General features: G+C 40.7%; 1 protein-coding gene and 1 long non-coding RNA gene across 2 annotated transcripts; both read left to right on the top strand.

The window, feature by feature from the left end:
- Positions 1-45: 45 nt before the first annotated feature.
- LOC145776839 (uncharacterized) lies at positions 46-3,022 on the top strand. The gene is made up of 3 exons (XR_014290287.1): positions 46-256; positions 2,884-2,962; positions 3,004-3,022. It is a non-coding gene; the product is annotated as an uncharacterized LOC145776839 (long non-coding RNA).
- On the top strand, positions 2,966-20,739 carry LOC145777737 (carbohydrate sulfotransferase 9-like). Its single transcript, XM_082589179.1, has 5 exons — positions 2,966-3,056; positions 4,665-4,780; positions 17,449-17,640; positions 19,151-19,291; positions 20,059-20,739. The coding sequence occupies exons 1-5, from the start codon at positions 3,039-3,041 to the stop codon at positions 20,414-20,416; spliced, it is 825 nt and encodes a 274-aa protein (XP_082445305.1). The 5' UTR covers positions 2,966-3,038; the 3' UTR covers positions 20,417-20,739.
- Positions 20,740-27,230: the final 6,491 nt, after the last annotated feature.

The raw sequence follows: 27,230 nt of genomic DNA, 5'->3' as shown, positions 1-27,230 counted from the left end.
CTGTTCTTTGCAAAATTTTTCCAGCTCAACCTGATTTTATAATCACACATATTTATTGACATCATGCAACGATATGTCGTAATTTTTGTTGGTTTGTTGTTCGCTTGCTTCATGTTTATTGTGATGTTTAATATGGAAACGAGCAACTTCTTTGGTGTTTGGTCAAGCAAAAAGGTTCCTATAAAGACTTCTGAAGTGTATCCGCTTCCTCGTGACGAAAAACTATCAGTGAATAAGGAATTCCATTCCACAAACGGTAAGTTAGGAGTGCCGGTTCAAACATAATTTTATAACCATACAGTCGACTCCACTTAATTCGGACACTTTGGTTCCACTCACTTTTTACCGAATTAAGCGGAAAATCAATTGTTTGTTTCATGGTACCGTATGCGTAAAGGCACACAACGCATTAAAAATACCGTTCTGTTGCGTAATAAATGAGTTGCAGCTGCCCTATACTGCAGTAATTGGCACTGATCGCATAAAACGCACAAGAATTATACTTTCTGGTTAGTTGTACTGTACAGTATTTCGATACCAAGCGATTCAGCAAATATATTACTGCGTAACACACACATATAGGGTTGAAATAGTACAGTAATTCTTCAATTACTGTGTCCTGTGTCCGAATTATGCGAAGTATTGTCCGAATTAACGGGAGTTTTTTATGTGCAATTTTCACTTTTGTTCCATTCCCGAGAATTTTGGCCGAATAAAGCGGTTATCCGGATTCTCTGGTGTCCGAATTAAGCGGAGTCGACTGTAATTAACAAAAGAACGTTTTCGCACAACGCAGATGTCGCATCTGTCATGGATGTTCTCAGAAAGCATTGCGATAAAGCAAAACTACTTTTTCCATGAAAACAAGTTTACAATAGCTCTTTCAAAGTTACTACATTACTCCAGAAAACGGTGCAGCCAGCTAGCCTAAATTGACAATGTGGACTAATCGATCCGTGTGGTATAGTCTTGAAGTTTTCTTTGGATTTACTATATTTAATCTTTCAATGGAATTTAGCTAATCATAATAAAATTTGGAATGACCCGATAGTTTTAGCATGTTATTGCAATTACCTCAAATATATTTTAAAGCTGCTTAGCCTGCTTTTAGACCGACATATGGTCCATTCCATATGACACCTTGAGCCAGGACATGAAAACCAGATGGCAAATGGCAAATGAACCTCAACGAAATCAAAATAGTGGCAGCAGCTTTCCATCTACACACCCGGGTAGCTGATCGTGAGCTGAATGTCCAGAACAACGGAACAAAAAGTACAACCAATTTTTAGATGCCGTAATTTGTCAATCAAGCTGCAATTTCGGAAACTTCACGGGCCTCTTGAAAACGCTTTGCTGACCCCGGTTGAAAACCATGCATTGTATAGATCGCTCACGTACTGTCGCCATTTGGTGTCACAGCACAAGAAACTGTCATTGCGCGCTACGCTACTTAAGCGCTTGGCAGGCTCCAGCTGAGGAGCGAGGGCTGACACTTTGCATATGGCGGGCCCTAGCCTTTGTCTATTTCCCAGCAGAGTAGTGCTTACTGCCACAACATCGACACTGCCATCAACAGCTCTCTGCGCGCAGTGACCAGATGTCTCCGTCCCACACCATTGGACAATCTTCCCATATTTTCTGGCATCCAACCTTCTGTGCTTTGCCTAGAAGAAACCACTCTGTCTCTTGGTGGACGGGTATTGGAACCCAACTATCGTTTTCACTCCTAGATCTTTGCCTACCCAAACGAGCACCCCCTGTCGACTGAGATCAACACCCATTCTTGCCAGCCGCTAAACTGCTGACCAACAAAGTAGATGGACAAGACATCTCTGCAGCTAATTGGGTTGACAATAAATGGAATTTTGAATGGACGTTAAGTACCACAAGACTCTATCGATTCGTTTACCTCCGACGCCGACACCGGTTCAATCGCCCTGACACTACAAAGACAGGCATGGATGCGCCTCAACTGTCTCCTCACGGCGTCGAACTTTTCCTCTCAACTACGCACCAATGGAGAAAGGCCTTTTCCTTCTCTTGTGAATGTGATGCTGAGGAATAGACCGCAGACCACATCATCAACGATTGTACCACCTTTCAGCCACCTAATAGAATGGAAGGTATGCGTGTCTTGGATAATAAAACCAAAGACTGTCTGCTCTACATCCCCAAACTATTTTGTTCTCCTATAGTTATGATTCCAACAACTAAAACGATTCAATCAACGCTAAAATGTAGCAACTAATTGAACGAAATATAGTAAGGCAAATTGTGAGCGAGGTATTCCATGAGAGAGTATTCACGTTCAAGAGCGACCACTTCAGTGGCATTGTACAGGGAGATAGGATTGGCAATGTGTGGCTTTAAGAGAATGAAAATTGTGGGTGGATTATTAATGAGGTAGTGCTTAATTCAAGCAAAATTCTCTTACAAATAGTCAAAAGAAGAAAATTGAAGTATTTCGCACACACAATAAGGCAAAACTCGTTTCAAAGATCGTTAATAGAAGGGAAGATCAACGGTAAAAGAAACAAGGGCAGACCAAGAATGATTTGGACATCAAACATCACTAAATGGACAAAATTAATTTATAAAAATGCAATACGAACAGCTCATGGACGAGAACAATGACGCATTGCATACAACCCTCAATACGAGGAACATAATGATGATGATGATGAGTGCTTGGAAATTTAAAAAGTTAGGGACGGGTTAGGATTCAGTCCAAGGCCCTTTCGCTTTGTGTTACTTAAATCATTAAGTCTTTGCAGACAATTTAATGTTTTCCTTGGCTGTTGGAAAGCCGTGCTTCAATTAAAAGATCATTAGCTTGTCTTCAACAATGTTTATGTTTATCTAGATTTTTTTTCATTCCAGGTGGTTTGAACTGCAATGGAATTCACAACTTATCATGTGAAGAACCTTATCTCAGTCGATTGCTTTATGTGCAAGAGGAGTGCAAGAAAAAGCCTCCACAAAACTACAGTTTGGTTTCAGTTCATTACAAGTTCAGTGATGAATTGAAACTAATCATGTGCGAAAGCCCGAAAGTGAGTTTTTAACATTTAATGTAGCATCTAAAAATAATAAAGCAGCCAGCATAAAAGGAAGTGATATATATTTCTGGATGGTGCAATTGTTGAATATAATCAGAGGTTGGCATTCGCTACTTTAAAAGTAGGGCGGTACCCGCTACCGCTACTGGGGCTAAAGTAACGCGCACTACCGCTACTGGAGCTAAAGTAGTGTGCACTAGCGCTATTTCTCCTGCTGCTTTTTTCATAGAACGGACACAGCACTTTGTGACGTCAAAACGACCTTGAAAATGAATGACATCATTCGTTTACACTGCCATGGCAACGTCGTTATAGAAAACACGTTCTAGGTGAAATTTATTGTTACGCATCTTTCAAAAACACGGACATTTCAAAATGAGAGTTGCTGAGTCCTGCCCGCTTTGGCTTCAGAACGTGTTTTCCAACGGACAAAGGTCTCTCTGCCGCAACAATGGAAGGAATGACGAATGGGGTGTTGTTTTAATGAACAGACGTTTTAAATCGGCACCGAGAAAGCTCAAGGACTTGCTTTTGTCTGATAAACGGCTTTCACAATTAAGATTTATTTCCATACCAATGTTTCATACGATGGCACCTACATACCAAAAAGTTCATCCTCAGAGTGGTAACTGGTGTTAGTGTCACTTGTCGCTATCAACGTGGCTTGGTGTTTTTCGCATAAGTCAAATTATTTCTACCTCCTTGATTTTTGTCACACAGTGTTGCCATAAAAATCTTTAAGACCCAGTAAATTTTGAAATTTTGAGTTGGAAAGTAGCGGGTAGCATGAGTGCTACAGAAAGAAATGTAACGCCTCTCCGCTACATTGGAAAAGAAGTGCTACTGCAGCCTCTACTCCAAAAAAAATGTCGTCGTGTTTGTTGAGGTCTTATTGCCGGGGAATTATTTCACCCATTAAATGCCGCTGAACGGAAAGCTGTTCTTACAATGCGTTGCTCAAGCGCACACTCAGAGAGTCGAACCAGCGCCGCTTGATCTTGAAGCTTCTTCATTCACAAAGTCATGCGCTAACCAACTGAGCTATCGGGGCGGAGAATCTTGTACTAAAGACAATTTATATGAACGAAACGCAATTTAATAAAAATTTGTATAAGTAAAATCTGTTTTTTGTTTCTTCCTTGATATTAAGTGATGGCATTAAATTTGAAAAAGTGCAGATATTGTGACTTGAAAGTAGTTGGGAATCATTCATTTAATTATAGGCCTGATTTGATGCTGGTACCACTAGCAATAGCAGACCAATAAACAGCATATCCAAACAAACCTGACGACAAAAATACAAAAAACGTTTTTAAAGAAATACTTTAAGAGGTGGGTAGCCTATGCTAGATAGTAATATCATCGAAAAAAGGAATTTTGCAAAAGTGGTTTTCAAAAAAGCAGGAGTGGTTTTGCAATTATTATGAACTTAATGCAAAAAAAAATTGAAAAAAATCTGTGGCACCCCATTCAAGTTGCCAGTCTCCTGAAAAGGTGTCGAATCATTAAAATAGTTTCAGGGCCGACGCAATGTGTCTTAGGGTTAGGGTACCTGCCTGTCAGCATTGCTGATTATGTTGTAATAGTTGTTTTCTTTTCTAGGTCGCAAGTACAACGTTGCAGAAAGTATTGATTAAGATGGATGCGTCCTTTAAAGAAAGAGATTCGTGGACAGACCAACACAAATGTGGGCAGTGGGGGAACAAATGCTTCACAGAGTACGTACACTGAACAGTATATATCATGCAAGCCTTTTAATTCGCAAATACAAGAGAATACACATTGTAAATACAAACGAAACAATTGGTGAATGACATCATATTATTAATAACAATCTGTTGCACAGTATAAGTTATACCTGAATTAAGAGATCAAATGCATGCGATAGATTTGGAAATTCATTGTAGCTATGATATCAGTTTTATGTTTGGGGCTAGTGTTTTATCTCCACAATAACGGTCATCTAACAAGTACGTTCATACAATAGCAGCCCAAAAGATATTCTTATCATACATATGCCAGAAGACGTTGTTGTGTTCGACATTAAATCAGATGCATTGCGCAGGCAGGTAGGTAACACATTACAAGTCACAATAAAAGTGTCTATGTTACTGTGCGTCCCACAACGCACATTTGTGGCCAAAAAATAAACAAATCAATAAGTAGGAATATAATGTAATGCATGCAATTGCATAAACGAAGAAGGATCTGCATGTTGCCTCATTGCTCTCTTGTAGTGCAATGATGCTACATGCAGATGGCATGTGTGAATAAGTATCATTTACTATGGCGCATTTCATAAAGTTCACAAGTCAGGTGCATACACTACAAATGATAACAATTAATAGCAGAATTCTTTCGAGGACAGGGGGTTCTTGGTTGTCATGTTTGACTTATGCTACAGTGTGGGGAGTTTGTAAGGGGCGTCGGTATTACAGAGGTGTCACTTTGAAGATATTCTTTAATTTTTGTTTTAATAACCCAGAGGGTTGTTTTGGTAAATGTTTTGTTGTCCCACATATATTTATCTCCAATGTCTAGTGAAATTTTCTTTTTAATTATGGTATTCTTAACTGTATTTAGGATCAGCAGAATCAGTAGGTTGTCTGCCTGTCTGCTTGGAAAATGGTTGTATAGGATTATATCAGTTGTAAGTTTAATCTTTTGTTTTGTTATTGAATGATATAACTTTTCTATTTTTGTCCAAATTGATTTCGTGAAGGTACATTCAGTTAACAGGTGTTTTATATTGTCAACAGCCATTTTGCAAAATTTGCACTGAGTAATTTTGTTCTGGCTGCAACGCCATGAGTTAGATTGTTTGTAAAAATCGCCCCATTTAAAAGCTGAATGTGCTATTCGATAGCAGATCGATATGTCAGAGTTTGAAAAGTATGGTTTGATATCTTTCTTCATAAGGAGCATTTCTGACCAGCTTATTGGTTCATTGTTTAGGCTCTTAATTTCAGTTTTAGTTTCTTTTTGTGTTTTTAGGGTTGTGTAAAAGTTATTGTATTATATGATATATCAGTCCAGTCAAGATTGTGTTTTCGGAGTTGGAGAAAAGTGCGGAAAATATCAGAATAAAACGAATTTGGGCACTCAGAGTGTGGTTCACTTAGGTTATATAATTTTTGGTTGATGTGCCTTATTTTATAGTTTAGATTATACTTTGCCCACTCATGCCATAGTTCTGTAGCTTTATCGAGTGTGGATAGGTGTCTAATTCTGTCAGCTCTACTGGTTTGAAATTTTGTTTCTATGTCAATCATTTTTAATCCTCCGTTTTTAACTTCTGCTATGATTTTAATTCTGCTTAATTGCTCAATTGGAGATGGATACCATAGAAAATTGTATAAGATTTTGTTTAAGGATTGGATATGCTTTTTTTGTGGGTAAAGAACCCTTCCCATGTGAAGAGATATAGGCACGAGGAGAGTATTTATTATGGTGATTTTTCCTAGAAGGGAGAGTGGTCGAAATTTATGAATGTTGGCAGTCGTTTCAGTTTGTTTTATCCCTTTTTCCCAGTTAAGAGTGTCTAGTTTTTTTGTTGTTGTTTCCTAACCAGATTCCAAGGATTTTTATTTCATTTTGAATTTGAATATGTGGGTAATGTTGCTGTACTTCACTTTGTAACTCAGGTTGTGATACAAGCATTTGTGTTTTATTTTCGTTAATTTTTTGTCCTGACATTTGTTGGTAAAGTTTTAATTGTTTAAGTATTTCAGTAATAGAATTAAGGTTATTTGTGATAAACGTTGTGTCGTCTGCGTATTGTTCGATTTTTACTGCTTTTTTATTTATGGAGAAGCCTTTTATTGATGCATTGCTCTCTATGCGGCGAGTGAGTACATCGGCGCATATTATAAAAAAGAGCATGCTCAGAGGGCATCCTTGTCGGATGCCTCGCCTAATGTCGATTTTTTTGTCAGTGCTCCATTCATTTCAACTCGACTAGAGATGTTTGTGTATATAAGGGTTAAGTATGAAGTCATCACTGGCTTAAATCCAATTTTTTGGAGTATTTTGTACAAAAAGGAATGTTCCACTCTGTCAAAGGCTTTTTCAAAGTCTGTTACCATTATATATAATTTTCTGTTTTTTAGTTTTGCTGCTTCGATATTCATTGTAGCGTGTTCAATTCGTCTGTTCGGTAGACCACATTTTTGGTTGGGTTGAATCAGTGTTTTCATTAAGGGGGTGATTCTATTGGCTAGGATTTTGCTTAAAATTTTGTAATCAGTGTTCAATAATGAGATTGGTCTCCAATTTTTGAGCAATGATTTATCTCCTTTTTTGTGAAAGAGTTTAACTATGGCTTCTCTCATCGATACTGTCATAGTGTTCTTTAGAAAACAGTTAGTATACATTTCAAGCAAATCATATTTCAATATGTGCCAACATTTTTGATAAAAGATTGCGCTGAGGCCATCCGAGCCGGGGGCTGAGTTTTTATTTAATGTATCAATTAAAATTAAAAAATAAAATAAGTTTCTGGGCAGCCGATTGTAGCATCGAATAGTTTCTTTCCACAAAGATAAGAGTTAAACTGGGGCGTCTATGAGCATGTGTTCATGCTCGACACCATCCTCTCGGATGCACAGTCACGCAAAAGGCCTGTGTCAGTTGCGTTTCTGGACATTCGAAACGCCTTTGGCAGTGTTCGGCACGAATGCATAGCCGAGGTCCTGCGTCATTTCGACGCCCCCACAGACCTTATTGAGTGCATCTCCGACATATACGTCGACAACACCTGCACCGTCCGCTGCGGCAATGGTGAAACCGATCGTATCCCTGTGGGGCGGGGAGTCCGTCAGGGCTGCCCGTTGTCGGGGCTGCTATTCAATTTGGTCATCGAGGTGCTCCTCAGGGGCGTCCGTGACAAAACGGATTGCGGCTACAACCTTCCTGCCAAAGAAGACGACATCAAAGTGCGTTGTATGGCTTATGCGGACGACATCTGTCTCGTTTCTTCCGATCGCGAGCAGATGATCTCTCTTCTATCTGCTACTGAACCCTTCTCTTCCTGGTCCGGGCTACGGTTCAACCCACGCAAGTGTGGCACCCTTTCCTATGGGAAAGTGTCGGCGTCCCGTCTGCGGGTCGACCCGAAACCTTTCTCCCTTGCCGGGGAGGAAATTCGAGTCATCCCCTAAGGCGAGACGTATAAATACCTCGGCGCTCGAACCGGTTACGCCTCGGACGCATCCCTAACCCAACCCTTCATCTCCATTCTGGAGAAGCACATTTCCTTATTGATGAAATCCTTTCTTACCCCAAGCCAGAAACTTCTGGCACTCACTTCCATCATTCTCCCGTCCGCGTCATACCATCTGCGAGTGCGGCGCTTTAGACAGTATGAGCTTCTGAAGCTTGACCGACTGGTTTTGCGGTGTTTGAAGGTGGCGTGGCGTCTTCCCAAGTGGGCCTGCAGCGTATTCTTTTACTGTAAGCCTGCATTGGGAGGTTTGGGCATCACGAACTTGTGTCGCGAAAGTGACACGCTTTTGCTAGCTCATGCTTTCAAGATGCTGACGTCACCTGACAGCATTGTCTCTGCCGTCGCTCTCGGGCAGCTTAGGCGTCATGCCTGTCTGAGGTTCGGCACTCCAGATCCCACGACTGACCAACTGGCCAGTTATCTGAATAGTGACCCCCTTCCTGACGGCGCCCGTCCTAGACCGTGCCCTACAGGCGAGAGCCTGTGGGGCCGTGTCCCGGCGGCCACCCGTCGCCTGAACGTACGTTGGTCCGCCCGCCCGGATGGCGGCCTTGAGTTGGCCGCGGGGAGCTCCACAATCACCCCTCCTATAAGGAAAAAAGTGGTGCCGACCCTCCATCAACACAATGACTTGTGGTGGAGGAGACAGTGGGAATCCAAACCTGACCAAGGTAAGACGGTCAGTGCCCACTGCCTGTCCGGATTTTCAAATTCCTGGACCCGGCGCCCGGAGCTCCTGGATCACGCGGACCGAGTATTTGCGTACAAAGCTAGATTGAATCTAATGCCACTTGAATCAAAACCAAGCCATGGCCGCCGTTACCTACCTTCCATGTGTCGTGCGTGTGGGAAAGCGGAAGAGACTCTCCCCCACATATTGAATCACTGCCCTACCGTGATGACTGTCGTCACGGAACGACACAATTCAGTATTGAGGGAGATCGTGGGGCACGTGCCTGCCGAATGGCAACCCGGGCTTTCCATAGATAGTACGGTTCCACAGCACGTGGAAGCGGGCGGTGCCGATCTGCGTCCTGACATCGTCTTGCAACGCCCTGACGGTGTCACGGTCGTATGTGACGTCACATGTCCGTTCGACAACGGCGCGGATTCTCTTCGAAAAGCCGCCGACAGGAAACACGACAAGTACGGCGAGTTATGTGTCAACATAAAGGAAGACAGGAAGCGCCCTTGCAGGGACGTCCTGTCACTTCCGTTAGTCGTAGGCTCCCTTGGGAGCTATGCCCCGACGAGCTCTCGAGCTCTGACGGCCTTGGGCGTTCCTTCTCGTGGGGTAGCAGAGGTGGCTAGAGAAGTGGCTTCACTCTCAATCAAAGGATCCTTCCGCGTCTGGAAAGCTTGGAACGCCGGGCTCACTTGTGGAGGGGCTACGTCATAGAAAAGACGACATCAGCGATCAGAAACTTATTCCCTAATAACGTTGCAGTAAGTATCCGAGCGCGCAAGACAGCAAACCGTTTAGACGTTATAACCTTATAACAATATTGGCTTAAAATTGATCACCTTATGTCATCACCTTATTTCTATAAACCTGCGCCATTTCTTTTATATGATACTTCAGTCTCTTCAAAAACAATCATTCTAAAGTAAAAAGGAAGGAAATAAAATACCTCATGTACATTGTGACTTGAGACTGGTTTAATAGCAATTAAGCAATTTCAATCATCACTAGATTCTCTATGTACTAATCAATCAATTGTTTCGAACTGTCATACGCTGCTTTCGCCTTGTAACGCTGTTCTTGCCCGCTCTGATCAACATCGCTCCGCTTTCAATGCATTGATCAACACGATCCCCTGATCAACTCGATGCAGCCTCAAAACTTCTACCCCAATTTTCTATTTTTACCGATAATGTAGCCTATCAGTGCCTCTGGTTTCGATCGCTAGCCTCCCCGACCCAGCTGGGCGAACCTGCCTCAACGTCTGGCCAGTGCACATCCGTGCACGCCGAATGAAAGCTTACTCTTCTCCAGTGAGTATTAATTACACTATATATATATTATATTTTTTTTTATTTTTTATTACAGTATATTGATTCATCAAGCTTCTGCTCCACATTTTTATTGAATATTCGTCTGCCACGAGAGCCAAATTATCCTTAAATGGTTCGACTCTCTTCCTCGTGGGAGACCCCAATTTTATCCGCTCTGCCTACTGGCAGACCGGGTATAAGAGTCAAAGTACCTGCGCGAGGACGCGTGAAGGAGACGTGGGCGCTGCCCGGCGGTCAATTACTGCCGGTTCCAGCGTCCACACGCGACGGGTCGCCCGGTCCGTCGCAGGGCTTCATTCTGGGCTATGCAGAAAGAGCCTGTCTCCCTGGCCCGCTCCGCCATTCTAAATTTGCGGACGGGCCATATAGTGTTTCGATCCACACTCTCCCTCCACAGGTACCTCGACTCCCCAGCCTGGCCCTTGCGACCTAAGCTGGTGGACTTACCCCTCCGGGTGCATCGTCACCCCATAAATCACGCCGCTCCCCGCCGCCGCGGGGTGTGGCAGGCCGGTTTCTTAAAGTCTTCGACCTGGCTATGTTTGTTTGTACTCTCTCACCGTGTCAATCTTTTGTACCGTGAGCCACTGATGCAAATAAAACAGTTTAACACTCTACGGTGCGATACTGATGAGCCCAGCCTCATAGGCGAAACACGTGTCTATCGCTGTCTATTCGATGCTACAATCGGCTGCCCAGAAACTTATCGTTTATTGGAGGTCTTTATGGCTAGCGTGGAAGCTACACCGTTATGGTTAGCGAAGCGTTACTGCTGCTCGCTGTACTAGCGAGTGATCAGCCTTGTGCTGATGGCCGGGAAGAACACCCCTTCTTCACTTTGCATAAATGTTAACTTTTTACAAATGTTCGTAAAAAAATTATACTCAACGAATCCTGGCAACATGTTGGTGTGACCAATTACATTAAAAATTTGTTCAAGCTGTAGCTATGAACAAGTTAATGCAAAAATTGCCGAGTGATCGTTGAGGAGAAAGTGAACTTGTTGGGTGTTTTGCTGTGGACGACGTTCGACGAATGACTCTAACCGTGTTTGACATAAGCAGAAGATTTAGTATCTAAAGCAGACAGTTGGGTTATAAAATGTCTGACTTTCTTCTGGTTACTATATCTACCCATTTGTTCCCAAGCCATGTTAAAACTGACAACCATCTTTAATCATATCTGACTTCAGTTTGTCATAGCCCTAAATAGGGCCGTAGGCATTTCTTTCCAGAACTGCTTTGCTCATCCGATTAAGTCTACCTCTCCAATTGAGAACATTGTCTACCCACTCTGTTCTTTTTCTTCCAGGTTTACTTTTTTACAAACCTCTCCTGCGATAGTAGCCAAAACCAAACTATCTCCCTTCTTTTCCAATAGCCATATTTGCGGAGCATCTCTTTTTTGATATACCTAAGCAGTTTTTTTTAAGGTTTGGTTTGGTTGACCGCTAAGTAGGTTTAAGAGACCGCAAGTGTTTCCTTTAAATACCAAAAAATAGCCAAAAAATAGCCATAACTACATACAATCAACACAACATAAAATGAATTATTCGACAAGGCACAGCTTAAATGATTGTGACAGCGACCAAACAGCCTACCCAACACGGCCGCCAAACAAGTTTGCTGCACAATCAAACAAAGTGTGCTTGTTGGCTTCCGCTTGTTAGGTTTCCACACGTAAAAACTGATCATTATGCGCCATAAATCAGAAATAAACATTGACGAGTATCGAAGGTGCACTTCTTTTGTGAATAACTCTTTGATTCAGCTGTTAGCTGTACCTCCACTTATTCTTTTTTCTGGACGTGAACTATTGATCGTAGGCTATATTCGTATTATCGACAAGACATAGCGAGAAACAACCATTACTTTTCTACTGTAGTTGCAAGTCCAAATTTTGGGAAACCGCTGGAAAAATTTGGGGGACCATTTCGGTCCCCCAAAACACCTTAAAAAAAACACTGTACCTAAGCATACTTTCACTTTCCGAGATTCCGAACTAATTTATTACCCATTCATTCGCGCGTCTATCATTCTAACGTACCCTTAGAACTCGTCTCCATATAGCCACATATCAAAAGTCCTCATCATATTCTCCTCTGATTTTCTTGTTGTCGACGTTTTGCCTCTGTAGAGTGCAACACTCCATACTATAGTTTTTCTAGCTGTAGGCTATTGTGAGCTTGTTGGTAATGTTTTTAATTTCCAAATATTGATGAGATTAGTTGTGAACATGTTTGTCCTAATCTTGTTTTGATGTCCGACGAACTGTATTCATCTGGAGGAATGCAAGAAGAACCTATGTACCTGAGCTTTTCCACCCTTTTGATCTCATGACCATACACTTTTATCTCTTCGCTTCCATGCATTGTCATTATAGCTGTCTTGGCGCTATTAATTGAGAGACGCATATCTAGGCTGACGTGTCTCAGGTTCTCTTCCATCACCTCACTCTCTTCCTTGCTGTTCGCTACGATCGTTGTGTCATCAGTCTACGACTGATCTCATCAAGAAATTAAAACCGACAAAACTTACTGTTTGTGACAAATTACAGAAACCTTTCTTACCTCAGCTCCTTATAAAGTCAGTCGTACAAAAGAATGGGATATATGTTATTATTAAATGGTTTTGAACAGCCCTCCTGTGATATGTCACAACCTAATATCCGCCATTTTCAAGTTTTCGAGATAAACGACTTTTTGTGTTTATAGCTATAAAATTAACAAGGTAAAACACTCGAAGTTGACTTTTGGAAGGCTGGAGCGGACAACCAAACAATATTTTTCAGAATGAAATTTGAGCCAGGTTTTTGTTTGTTTATTAAAATATGGCTTATATTTGGTTTTGCCAGATGACTAGTGATAAAAAAAAGTAGGCCTATTAGGTTTGTATGATAAAACCTAATATATACTCCCGATGTTGACTTTAACCGCCTTATTGGCTTATTTAATGTAATGTTTTTGAATGATAAAGCCTCATATAAGCTAAATGTTGACTTTGACCACACTCTGTTGGCTTTGTAAGCCTAAATCAAACCTAAAGTACCGGTAAGCCTCGGGATTTCTCCCAGAACTATCGCTGACTCAAAATTAGTTGCTGGTAGCCTACTTAATAACCATGCCTTCATTTAAGGCAGAGGTGACGAACCTGCGGGCCGCATGCGGCCCGTCAAAGAGTTTTGTGAGGCCCGCAAAACGATTTGACAATCGCTCATGCATTAAGACAAAAGACATCTCAAAGCTGTTTTATGCATTCACTGGTACACCTTTCCTTTGCTATTTTCTTGTACTAAACACAAACTTTCAAGGTTTAAAGCTGGAAAATAGGAAAGCTATAAGGCAAAGTTGTTTAAACACTATTCACCAAGTTCACCTTGTATTTTTGGTCGATTCCAATCTATGACGTCATAGAATTTTGACAAGCGCTAAGTTGTGTGGCCCGATAACTCATGTGTAATTGACAAAGTGGCCCGCGACCGCAAAATGGTTCGTCACCCCTGATTTAAGGTAACCGTACTACATTGGCTGATTGGCTGCACAGCATGTGGGACGGTTGATTAAAAATGACCAAACACTAGGCCTACCATATTTTCATCGCCTAAAAAGAGGACACGTTTCGCCAGCAAGTAAATTTTACGCTTGAAGAATCTTTTACATGCTTTTAGAATTCAGGGGTCACCAACCTTTTTTGCATGCGGGCCACTTTGGCACTAAGGAGAGCGGTGGCGGGCCGCACTAATAAAATTTTAGGTAGGTTGACTCTTATGCTAGAAATGAACGCATTTCGTACCCAGTATTCAACGTTACATGTTGTTACTATTTATCTTAGAATACAGCAGCAACAAAAATAGTTGAACAACGCTACTGCCAGATTAAGCTCCTTTAACAACACTTTTGACTTCTTTAACAATGTCTAATAAACGAGGCCACTTGTTTTGCGCACTTGTAGCGAGGCGAACGGTTTCATTAGAATATTCATCGCCAAGCAAGAGTGATGTTGTCACTTCGCTTCACAAAAGATATCTTGCAATTAACAGTTTCAGTAACCAAAGAAATGTTTGACACATTGCAATACAGGCAACAACAGTGACCTGCTATGCTGCTAACATATCAGCGAAAAATAGGCTCCAATAACAGGGAGAAAGAAACTAGGCACCATCATGAAATAAACGCTTGTAGAAATCACCGAAAAAACGTTTTTATCGTAACTCATGAACAGTGTTCCCTCTAAAAAAGCAATGAGTTGGTTTTTCATCTTTTTGTGAGAGTCTATAAAACCGTCTTTCTTTATTATCAGACAACTGTCACTTGCGGTGCTTATCAGCATGACAAGAGTTGTTGATTAACAACATTTTGCAGTACCAAACTAAGTATTTTCGTAATAGCCTACAACCAGAAGTTGTCTTATGAAATACAACCATAATACAACCAGAAGTAATACAACCAACACCTGTCAGAAGATATTTCATTTTCTTGATACAACCAGAAAATGTCTTTAAATTTATATATAATATTTTGCTAATTTATTATAAATTTAGTTGGCACACCGGCCTATTTTGCTAACAAAAACTTGCTTAACGGGAACACTGCTCGTGAAACACAATAAAGGTAAAACGCACACTAGTGTTTACATGACACTTACAAACTCAACATTCAACAACTCTGCTGTTGAATTACTACATCCACTCAGCGATCATGCCATCAGCGCAGCACACTTCATGGAAGACAATTGGAATGCAGCGTGGTGTGCCACCGACACGAAACTACATCGCTTTATACCTCACCCGGTGGCGCGCCCCCCTGGTATGGACCTGCCTCGGCCGACTTGGGTCAAGCTCAACAGAATCCGAACCGGAGTCGGTCGCTTCCATTCCAACATGCACAAGTGGGGTTTGGCTCCCTCACCGGCCTGCAAATGCGGCGCGGAGGAACAAACTGCTGACCATGTCGTTCTTGAATGTCCGATCTATAAGGCACCAAATGGAACGCATGGAAAAGCAACGCTGGACGAAGCTACACTCACCTGGCTCTCCATCACCTGCCCTGAAATTTGATTTGATCTAGTCTCAAATGAAAGAAGACTTACAAACTTAAAATAAGCAACCCTATACTCACAGACAATTTCGAAATTCGAAAACAGACGTTTTAATCAACCACTGGGACAGTATGGCTGGACATCGCATTGGAATAACCTTAAGTGACCCCCACCTAGAACTACAATCTGAATGGTCTGTCGGTGGAATCGTATGCAAAGCGAAAATATGCTTCCCGGAAAGTATTTTTTACCTTCATGCTCATTGACTCCTCAAGAAAAGTATTTTAGGTTATACTTGTACGCTGATACCTTCCGCGGGCCGCAGCGATACAGCGTGGCGGGCCGCCATTTGGTGACCCCTGTTTTAGATCATTACAGTATAGCCATACGCAGCAAAAGTTATAAAAAAAACAAAAACAAGAAAACAGATTGAGTGAACGTTCAACTTATTTTTTCTCATTTCTAGTGCTTCCTTAAGACAACAAATGATTTTATATTTTTAAGAGTACCGTAAGCAAAAAGTGAAAAAATACCTAATTTTCGGACAGTTTCAGTCAGACAGCAATGATCGCAAAAATCTGCAAAATGTGACAAATCAGGCACGACCTCCAGGTCAAGCCTTAACTTTTTTCAACAAGAAATGGTCACTGGTCAGCCTTAACGAGGTTGTTAAATTATTTGCAAGAAATATGACTAAAATAGTAGGCTGCTTATAGTCGTTAAGATGCTAAAAACGGCGTGAACTAAAAAGCTGTTCCTTTCCTTGCAAAGCTGCAGGCCTATCCATGCCACGATTTCGTTTGCTGTAGGTTAGGTGTTACACACATTGCACTTTTAAACATTCGTTTCGGTTTGTAATCAAACTGTGATAAACAACGTCTACCAGCGTTGTGCGGTATCAATATAAAACGTATGTAGGTAAAAGAATAATTTTTTGTGAAAGTGTGAGCAATGAGCAAGAAAAGTCATTTAAGTTTAATATCTTACAGTGAACCAGGCAATGAACGTTCAACAACGGTTCTATAAAATGTGCCAATTTCTTGTAGAATTTATAAATCAGCATGTTGCATTGGTACACAAATGTTTAGAAAACAAATAGCCTACAAGCCGTCGTTGAAACGTCATCAAGCAATATAATCCCGTTGAAGATATAAGCATGAAAACCCAAATTGTCAAAAAAAGAGGACATTTGAGCATTTTTAGTGTCCTCGGAGGACAATTCATTTTTCTTGAAAAAAGAGGACAAATCCTCTTAAAAGAGGACATATGGTAGCCCTACCAAACACACTGAGTAGCGTACTTCCGGGCCTCTGCTTTAAAATCTTAATAATCATAATGCAAGCTAAGTTATTCAGCGTACCGTAAAGTCAACTAAGCCATCAGTACACTAGTAGGCTACGAAAAATCAAACTGATCGGAGAGACGTAAATGATACGGCATTTAATGAAAAGAAAAGCTAGTGTGTTTGGATGGACATCTTTAGGCTAGCCTACATAATTAAGCTTACTTAGTGCTTGACAACATTTTTGCCCAATCTACTTTATCAAACGCTTTTAAATCCGCTTCATGCAACTCAAGAGATGTAAGATGTTGTGAAATAGCCTGCTTCAATTGCTTCTGTAGTTATGGCTGTCACGTGACGATATCCTGTCACGTGATTGGAGTAGATGAATATGTTAGGTTTTAGAAAATTAATCTTCCACAGATTAGAATATGTTAGGTTTTACCCACCAATTATCTCGTAAACCATACTACATTAGGGCACAAATTTTTGTCAGGAGATGCATGAAGTCTTTAAACGTAGAAAAATGCAAAAAAGTCATTTTCGACAAAATGGCGCATATTAGGTCTACCAAAATCACGGGAAAGCCTCCTTTTATATTTATTCGATTTGATTATATTCTTGAGCGTGAAAATCGTAGCTTAATGTAAATAAATGTATGCATCTGCTGATTCTCTGGTAAATGGTTTCATGTTTTCCTCATGCTTACGCTAGCCACGACAACAAGTTATGAGGGATATTTGTGCAGGTTGACTGATTCATAGCTTTATATTGTTGTTATTTAAATACAATTAATGTTCACCATCTCCATGTTGCTTTATTTTGCAGGCTTACAGAGGAAGAAGCTCGTTTACGGACAAATACATATACGTCATTTCTAATATCACGTCATCCGTTGGAAAGAGTGGTATCTGCTTACATCAACAAATTAAAAGCAAACAATTCATATTTCCGAGAACGGATTGGGAAACCGGCTGCTCTCCAGCAAGCAAGTCTGCATCTACATGGTGTGGGAAGAGGGTCTGTTTCAGTTCCAATATTTTAAGCAATTATTTTTACAATACATGATTAAGGAAAGATTATAATACGAATTGATAGGCAACAAAAGCTTTAATGCAAATCACGAGGTCATAGAATAGTTAAATTTTTTTTTCTGACCTAGTCTTAGGTAGCTTATGATAATTATACTTTGAGTTTCTAGAAATCCTTGTAAAGTTAAAGAGACTCTCTAAGTCAGCATGACTATATTATCGCAGAGGAAGAAGTCACTTCAAAGCTTAAATTGGTTTTACGACTCTTGATTTTTATGGCATGAATAGAACACTAAATAGAACACACAGAAGCTCGGATGCAAAAAAACACAGTGTCTCTCATGAAACTGTCTTGTTCTCGGTTGTTCACTATTTACGCCCACGACTTGTCAAACAGAATCTTCGCAAACACTTTTGTTCAGTTCAGTTTGTTTTTGTTTCTGACTATCACATCGAAATAAAGCAATATATATTTTGTAGATGACATAAGTCTTCTTCAATGTGTGAACCTTTTTTTTTTCTTTGCCACTCCAAGGGTCGAGGGCTCATCTTGCATTATGCAATTTGCTAGAGAAACTGGAAGATATTATAAACATAAACACACTTTGAGTTCATGTACAGATATAAAGAGGCTACTGAAACTCAAACAACCGAAAGTGTGGTAATGTCTTTCCTTCTAGATAATAGGAAAGTTAACCATAAGAAGCTGTAAATGTGAATGTTATCGGATAATCCAGATTGTCCCTACTCCCCACTCCCCAAAAACAGAAAGAAAGATTAGAAAGAGATTAGAGGAATTCATTAACCTACTATCATGCCCTGCACTTGTGCGATAACTTTGGGCTTCACCCAAGTCTACGTTGTTTCCATAAATGTATTTAAAGCCATTGCACTTCCCATTGAACGTCGCTGTAACACCACGTTACCGTACTGCGGTACGTTGATCAGACGAAACAAAAGGCGGCGATAAAGATAACAGATTTGGTGAATCCCGGTCAAGATCATTATCACTGAAATCTTTTCGGATTGTTTGTTTGTTTGTTTATCTTGATCCTGCATTGCGGGAAAGCGGACTTGAGCGCTATGCATCGGTGTACGCCTTGCGACGTACACCTGACCCACGCTGCAGCCGACGGCAATGTCTGTTTCCGGTTGTCTACTCTACTAATGACTTAAATTTGGTAGGCTACTACCCATTACTCGAAATCGAATGACAACAATATCTTCTGCAGATTACGTCGTTGTTCAATTTAATTTCATAGGATCTAGATGCGACTATTAATAGTCAGGCCTATGGATCGAACAGTATCAGTTCCTGCTCAAATGCAGTAGTTTGATAACATCAGCAAAAACTAGGAAAGGTTTATTCAACGATTTTGCCTTTATACCGCCATTAAATATGACTCAAAGCAAGACAAAGTGAAGACTTCACTGTTGCTTTATTATTGATGCTTTATTGATGTGAATCCTCATCCTTGTTCACATTTTATATTTTACAGTGAAGATTTGATGAATATGGAAGACAAAGATATCAAAGCTTTGCAAAGGTTTAAAAAGTTGTCCTCTTTACACCGAAAAGAAGTTCTAAACTACGTAGATGTGATGAGAAGTGGAGCAATATCTTTTGCACAGTTGGTAAGGTGAGTTTGTCAAAGTGCACTTGAAGACACAGAAAGATTCGTCATAAAAGGGTGGCAACAAGGCATTGCCGCTTTCACTTAGTTCGCTTATGAAAAGTATGTGTAGTTGGTTTTGGAGACAACTCTGGTTTTTTTGCGAGAATCCAAGAAGACTCCTCGATTTTACATCAGACAGTATTTTGGAATTTTCGTTTCAATAACAACCTTGTTTTTTTATGTGCTTTAGTTTACTGTGTCAGTTTTAAATAGATTGAAAAAGGAATTTAAAAGTGTTGAAATGTGTTTTTGCTGCAAATGAAGTGATTCATTTGTAATCTAATTAACATATACAAAAACTAGCAATCCATAAAACTCGCCTTTCTGTATCAATGCAATGCAAATATAGGTTAGGCCTACATGTTACCACAACTTTATTAGAGGCCTGATGTCATTCTGGTCCATGGGGTCCATTGAGGTCTTGACACGATATTAAGTTTATTTGAATGAACAAATCATAAAATTGCAGCAATTTTCTGATGAAATCGATTGTTTAACCTTAGAATTGCCAAGCACAGTTAAACTGATCCTGCTGGCTTTTAAGTGATTTTGGTCACGGTACAAATATAAGTCTTGACACTTCTTTGCTTTCCTATATGTGCAGATCTTTAAAATGTAATTATTTGCATCTTTACACCACAGAAGTAATTGGTGTGTTGTGATAATTCTGTAAGGTATTCATAAATGTTGTGGCAAAACTTGTACAATAAAAACTGTTGGTTGTATTTCAGATTTATAGTTGACCATTACGTGGAAGGAAAAGTCGATCAAATAGATCGTCACTGGAGACCTCAAGTTAGTATTTGCAAGCCTTGTGCTTTTAATTACAGCTACATTATGAGATTTGATGATCTTGCCAAAGACGCTAATCGCATGTGGGATTATGTGGTGGACTATCAGAAGTTTAACGTTTCAAAAAAAGACATTCATATCAGCTTCAGAGAGACTAAAGTTGGCCATAATCTGGTCGCCACTGAACATTATAAACAAGTACCTGAGAACCATGTACAAATATTAAGAAATTTTTATGCAGACGATTTTGTATTTTATAATTACGATCCTTATCTATATCATGGATATGTGAAATGACGTCAGGAAACATATTAGGTCATCACATTAGCGTGGCGCGCTTGTATACGAAAATGATGCGAGTTCGAGACGCCAACACTGCATTTTATTATTTTTAACTTTCGTGCGTCTCCTGTTGTCGAATATAAATATTACCGACTTTTGATCTGCAACCAATGTGAAATGTTGTCTCGTCAGGAAATGCTCCAATTTTAGAACGACCTCTATGATTGCAGTAGCTCCTTTTTCTAGGGCAAGATAATGCCGTTCGCTCTCTTGCAAAGTTCTTGACATGAAAGCAGCTGGTCTTCCTGCCTGGTTGAGAGTAGCAGAAACTGCAACCTTTGACGTGTCGTATTCGACAACAAAGGGCAACGCCTCGTCGATGGTCGTCAATGCGGGTTCGGAGATTTCTTGTTTAATAGAAACAAAATGTTTTAACGCTTCTGCATTGAATGAAAACGACGTAGTGTTTTTCAGATTCTGAATTTTATCGGAAAAGTTTACGACCCATCTTGCGTAATAAGAAAATAATCCTTTTGTCGATACGAAGGTGGATCCTGTTCCTTTTATACCTTGTGCCAGAAGCGGACTCGATTATGTAGGTGCGCGAAGAAGGTATTGCGGTCACTCTCCCTCGTTCCCAGCTTGTACTGGGTGGGCTTTGAAAATAAATTCGTTGTCCCATTGAAAATGGACTCATATCACGAGCGTTTTTATCATAATTTCTTTTTGTGGCATTTCTGCGATGAAGCCCTTTTTCGGCGTGCATGGTGTTGCTAGGTTTGGTGATTAGAGGTATCACTGATCTAAGTTTTCTGCCAAAGAGGATCTCTGCTGGGCTGATGTTTACGTCTTGGCACGGCGTGTTCTTGATCTCAAGCAGGGCTTGGTATTGGTCGGTTTGGTTGAGAAATGTCCGCTTAAGCATGGTTTTCACACATTTAACCGCTGACTCTGCTTTCCCGTTTTCTCGTTGATGGCCTGGGCTGGAAGTTGTATGGGTGACCTGCCATTTTTTGCAAAATGCGTTAAAGCCATTAGACATAAACTGTGGACCGCAGTCTGATACCACACATTTGGGAATGCCGTATCGCGCAAAATGCTTTTTTAAGCAGCTTATAGCTTGTCTGGTGCTGGTTGACGTCATCACGTCGAGTTCAATGCAATTAGAGTAGTAGTCGACCGTTATTAAATAACTCTTTCCTTGAAACTCACACAGATCAATACCAATTTTTTCCCATGGCGCCGTTCCTTCGTTGTGTTGTTTGAGTGTGTCTTTCTGGTTGCTTGGTTTTGTTTGTTGACAGATTATACAATTGTCTGTCATTTGTTTTAGTTCTTTTGGTAATCCTATCCAAAACACGGTCTCGCGTGCTCGCCTCATCATGCTGTCATAACCTAAATGCGCAAGGTGTAAATTGTCTTTGATCTCGCGGCGCAAATTTTTTGGGATAAATATGCGCTCTCCCTTTAGTATTAAGTTCTTTTCTTGCGTCAGGCACTCTCGAAGCGAAAAATAAGGTTTGATGTTTTCTGGGAGATCATTTTTGGTAGCTGGCCAACCTTCTGTTATGATCCTCAACAGTGTTTTTGCTTCGTCATCGCTTTGCATGGCCTGTTTTACTGCAATTAGACGTTCGTCTGGTATGTCCTCTAGGACGTTTAAGTTCATTATGTGATTCGGTTGATTCTCTGTGTCGTTAAGTTCAGGGAAGGCTCTACTTAGGGTGTCGGCAATGACAAGGCTGGCTCCAGGCATGTATTTGAAATCAACATCGTATCTATTCATGCGCATCAGCAGGCTCTGTATCCGTTTGGGGGCCTGGCTTAGTGGTTTTTTAAGTATGGTTTCGATGGGTTTGTGGTCGTTGTGTATTGTGATTTGTCGGCCATAGGTGTATTGGTCAAATCGCTCCAGACCAAATACGACTGCTAATGTCTCTTTCTCTATTTGTGCCCAATTTCGCTCAAATTTTGTAAGGGCGCGAGATGCATATTCGACAGGTTGATCGTCCTGCAAGAGAACGGCAGCAAGTCCATCCTTGCTGCTGTCCACCTGTAGAATCACTGGCTTTTGCGCGTCAAAATAGGCCAGTATTGGGGGGTTGCTCAATTTTCTTTTTAACCTTTTGTATTGCCTGCTCACACTCCTCACTCCATTCCCACTCTACGTTTTTTCGGGTCAGTCTTCGTACGGGCTCGAGGTCGTTTGCCAGATTTGGCATGAACCTCGATAGATACTGAATCATGCCGCAGAATCGTTTTACGCCAGATATATTTGTGGGTGAGGGCATGTTTCTTATTGCTTCTATCTTTGATGGATCGGCTTGGATCCCGTTTTTCGTTACCTTGTGGCCAATAAACGTGATTTCCGTTTTCTTAATGATCGCCTTTTGATCATTGAGCAAAATTGGTATATTTTTGCAGCGCTGTCGCAAAGCTCTCAGGTTATCGTCATGGTTATTGATGGCCTGGTTTTCATTTGATCCACAACCAACAACAATGATGTCATCTGCGACAGCAAAGACACCGTTTAGGTTTAGCAACGCCTCTATTAATCTTTTTTGAAAAATTTTGCTGCTTACTTTGAGACCGAATGGAAGTCTATTCCACCGATAGCGACCATGCGGCGTGATCATTGTTGTTAGTTTGCTCGCTTCTTCATCTAGTTCCATATGCCAATAGGCGTGTTTTACATCGGCCTTTGAGAATTAAGGTTAAGATTTAGGCTTGCAGCTTTTGATTTTAATATTATGTAACCATCTATTTAAAATATAATTTTATGCGTGTTGATAATGTCGGAGTTTGCTTTATTTGTTCGTTTTACGTATTTTTCAAATTTTCTTTTTTACATGTGCTAGCTGAAGATGCTATTACTATAGCGAAATCGATTCTTAACTTAATAAATTACACTAAGAGGTTAGATTGTTGTGCAAATGCCAGCATTTGATGAATGCAAAATAGCAGTACCTTTGAGAATATTTTGGCATTTGTTAAGGAAGGTAAGATATCGTCAAGCGTTGGCAATTTATAGTGTTCTCTTTTTAATGCTGTGTTTAGTGGCTGGGGATCGATGCAGATACGTAAATCCCCATTTGGTTTTTTTACTATTGCCATTTGACTAACCCAGTCCGTTGGTTCATCAACGGGGGATAGTACGCCTTGCTCTACCAGCGATTCGAGTTCGAGTTTAACTTTCTCTTTGAGCGCGACTGGCACATTGCGACAGGGTAGGGTTCTAGATTTTACCCTTGGGTCTACTGTTAAAGACGCACAACCGATGTAACCCAGTTTTGTGTTACTTATATTGGCGATAAAAGCATCATCATTAATCGAAATCAAATTCAAGTTTTTAACTGTGGATAATCCTAGAAAACAGTTCAAGTTATTATCTACAACAGTGAATTTAACACATTAGGTTTCCTTAGTTCTCGGATTGATAACATCGAGTAGGACCGTACCTGCTGGTTTAACTGTCGTTCTATTCCACATCGTCAATGTTTGTGTAGTCGGAGTTATCTGACCTCTTTTTACAAAGCGCTTGCATATGGTGTTGACGTCAGCTCCGGTGTCTAGCTGGAAACGGACTTCCTGTTCATTTATATTGAGTAGTGCAGTTAGTCCTCGTTTCTCACTTCCTTGTATAGCACACAAATATGCGTCTTCTTCTTCTGAGTGCACGCTTGGCTCCATGTTGTGGACCTGGTGCAGGCGGCTTCGGCATTTTACTGAAAAATGATTTTTTTTCCCGCAAGTGGAACACGTTTTTCCATACGCTGGGCACATGCTTCTATTGCGGGGATGGTTTTGGCCACAAAAGTCACACTCAGCGCTTTTCTCATAGCGTGAAAAGCGTCTCTGTGTTGCCTTGTTGGAATGGTGTTGTAGGCTACAACCTTGTGTATGGACTCAGCAGGCTTTGTTTGCAATTCTTGCAATTGTTTGTGCGATGCTTCACGGGCTCGGCAGATTTGTATTGTTTTGTCAAGCGTGAGTGTCGCTTCACATGAAAGCTTCTCTTGCAGCGCCGTCGGAACAGACAGTATGATTTTGTCTCGCAAAGCCCTGTTTCTGTCTGGAAATTTGCAGTGTTCGGCTTTTGCTTTCAATTCCGTCAGGAATGCGTCGAAGGGTTCTTTATATTCTACTTTGTAAAACCTCAATGTGGAGATAACATCGTTCTGTTATGGGCTGCAATATTTTTCAAGTTTTTCCAGCAATATTTTCAGATCGTCTTTGCTCTCTTCTGCGGTATATTCAAAATGTCTCATTTCCTGGACCATGCTCCAGCCTGAGCATTCTTTAACGATTGCTGTCTGCACCTTGTTGTCATCTTTATATGCTTTGGTCGTCAGCAAATAGATATCCACCATTTCATGCCATTGGTGATAGGACTCGGCAAAGTTGCTGTCCAGTGGATCAAGTGGTGGGGGCAGTCTATGTTGGCGATCTCCCAGGTAGCAACAGTCGTCGTGCAGCTGGCGTCATCAAGGCGGCGAGCGCTCACATTGGCGACATCGAAAATCGTTAGCGGTAGGCTAGCGCTTGAATGGCGAATATCGTCATGAATTTTTTTCTTTAATGTTTATCGATTTCTGCTGGCTTCACGCCATCGACTTTTGCGCGAGGGACGCGCTTTCGATATTCGCTCGTTTTCCGCTTACAACGCGCCATCAAGTTCCCTACGACAGGCCGAGCTTCGTATTTGATTAGAAAAATTACGTCATCATATTGTTTTAGTTGCGCTTGATTGAAGTCACGTGCCATTTCAAGCACGCAGTTGATTTAAGTTGAAGCCTGTTTTTCACCAGATCTAGTGATTTTGGATTGCATCTAGTGTTCTAGTGTTTTTTTTTAGCGATTTAGCTTTATGTTGGTGTGAATAAGTTTGGACAGTGTTTAAAGTAGCCTTATCTATTTTTTTTTCGTTGTATTAATGTGTTTGTAGTGCTTTTCAAAGTGGACAGCAAGTTTTTTGTCTGGTTACACCCAATGATGACCAAATTTGAGATATTTAGCATAAATACTTTAAAGAATACACACAAAACTTGTGTTCGATCTTAACGCTAGTCCGCTAGCCAATGGCTAGTGAAAATTTGCGCGGACTAGTAGAAATGTTGCAGTAGGCTACTAGTCCGATTGGCTAGTGAAAATATTCGCTGGTGAAAAGTTTTGGTTTACAAAATGGCGGTTGGTGACGTCACTCTGAAATACTGCAAATATTTGCTTGCCAGAGGCGAAATTGCGCGAAGAAGGCTGCAAAGTCGGTCAATGAACACGTGACTACTATTTTTTTCTCGCAATTTTGCTAGACATGACACCAGGGTTGTCAGATTGGAATAATTGATTCCAGATCTGGAATCAAAACGAACTGTCTAGTAGTGAAAAAAAATGTCTGGAATCTGGAATAATTTTTAGAAGCAAATTGGGATTATTTAGACAAGTCTAGATTGTTTCGGTAATTGTCTTTTTTTTCATTGCATTTAGTAGCTGCAACGCGTGCGCGTAACTTTCTGCCCTAGTTCCGTCTCTTTCTTTGAAACTTTGTTGCTGAATTGCACGCTCTCTGGCGCGAAAGCCTGTCTGTGAGAAGTGTGACGCAGCCTAGTTAGCTGACAGGACCTTCCGCACACTTAACACTGGGTTATATTTCCATGTATGTTAAGTTTACTTTTAATCTGTTATGTTTTTAGGTTGTTACAGAATACAGTACCGTAGTTATTGTTAAGTACCGGTACGATATTTATTGATTTTCATATTTTGTTGCATCGAAGAAGTTAGATAAGAAGTTCAAAAATCCAAGCGTATGTGAAGTTTATTGTAGGAAGAATATGGCTTTACGCAGTGGCGTATCCTGGTGGGTTGAGCAAGGGATTAAAGGGAAGCAATAAAACTCATGGGGGGTAAGAACGTTTCGAAGACACGCGTATTCTAGGGGGTCCGAGGGCATGCCCCCTGGAAAACTTTTGCAAAATTACACTCAAATAATGCGATTATAGTGCTTTCTGGAAACACTTTTAGGGTAGGCTAATATTTGTATGTACGGTATGATATTTTTTAGCAGATGTACAGCGATTAACTTATCAAAGGTAGCTCTTACACAACAGGCAAAAACTGGGCAAGGCTTCTCAGCAGGAGGCAACCCTACGACTACGTACATTTTTCAAGAATTCTAATGATATAAAGAAAAAAACAGTTGCTCTTTCACTTGCTGTGTTCATTTGTTAGCATGCATCGCTTACACTGCCCAACCATTTGACAAACTTTTTCCACAAGCACGCAGGCACAGATATAAAATTGGGGTGAACAAAGGCTACAAAACTTGATAAAAAATGTGCTGGCATCATCTTATCGTAGGGATATTTTCATTTCAACATGAAGATTCTCACCACTACTTATTGTAAGTTATATCATATTTACAACATACACTGCGTATTTAATGGTATTTTGTTTTAGACTTAAAATGAAATGTCTAGAATAAATTTAGAATAATTTAGAATCAAACTGACATGCAATCTGGAAGGGAAGGCTACAACTAATCTGACAACCCTGCATGACACGTGTAGTAGTGACTAGTGAGCACGCCTGCACAGAGGTCAGAGAAGAGAAGCCAGCAATCCAAAACACTTATCTTAATACGTCATCAGACAAGTGAAAAATCAGTAAACTGGTCGGACTAGTGAAAAATCGTGCGGGTTAGTGAAAAAAAAGTTAAGATCGACCCTTTGAAATTTTCAAATGAATGTGAAAAGTGTTTAAAGTAGCTAGCGTAGGCTACCTTATAGTAGGCTTACATTTTGTCGGCTTACATTTGATGAGTATGGAGTTCTTA

This window comes from Aplidium turbinatum, chromosome 9 (assembly GCF_918807975.1).
Source record: "Aplidium turbinatum chromosome 9, kaAplTurb1.1, whole genome shotgun sequence".
Classification (NCBI taxonomy): domain Eukaryota; kingdom Metazoa; phylum Chordata; class Ascidiacea; order Aplousobranchia; family Polyclinidae; genus Aplidium; species Aplidium turbinatum.
The sequence above is the reverse complement of the archived record's forward strand: the minus strand, read 5'-3'. Positions and strand labels throughout refer to the sequence as shown.

Excerpts from the sequence above, each read along its gene's own strand:
- LOC145777737 (XM_082589179.1), top strand. Across the intron at positions 4,781-17,448 it reads GGGAACAAATGCTTCACAGA|GCTTACAGAGGAAGAAGCTC; the intron begins GTACGTACACTG and ends TTTATTTTGCAG. Across the intron at positions 17,641-19,150 it reads CTACATGGTGTGGGAAGAGG|TGAAGATTTGATGAATATGG; the intron begins GTCTGTTTCAGT and ends TATATTTTACAG.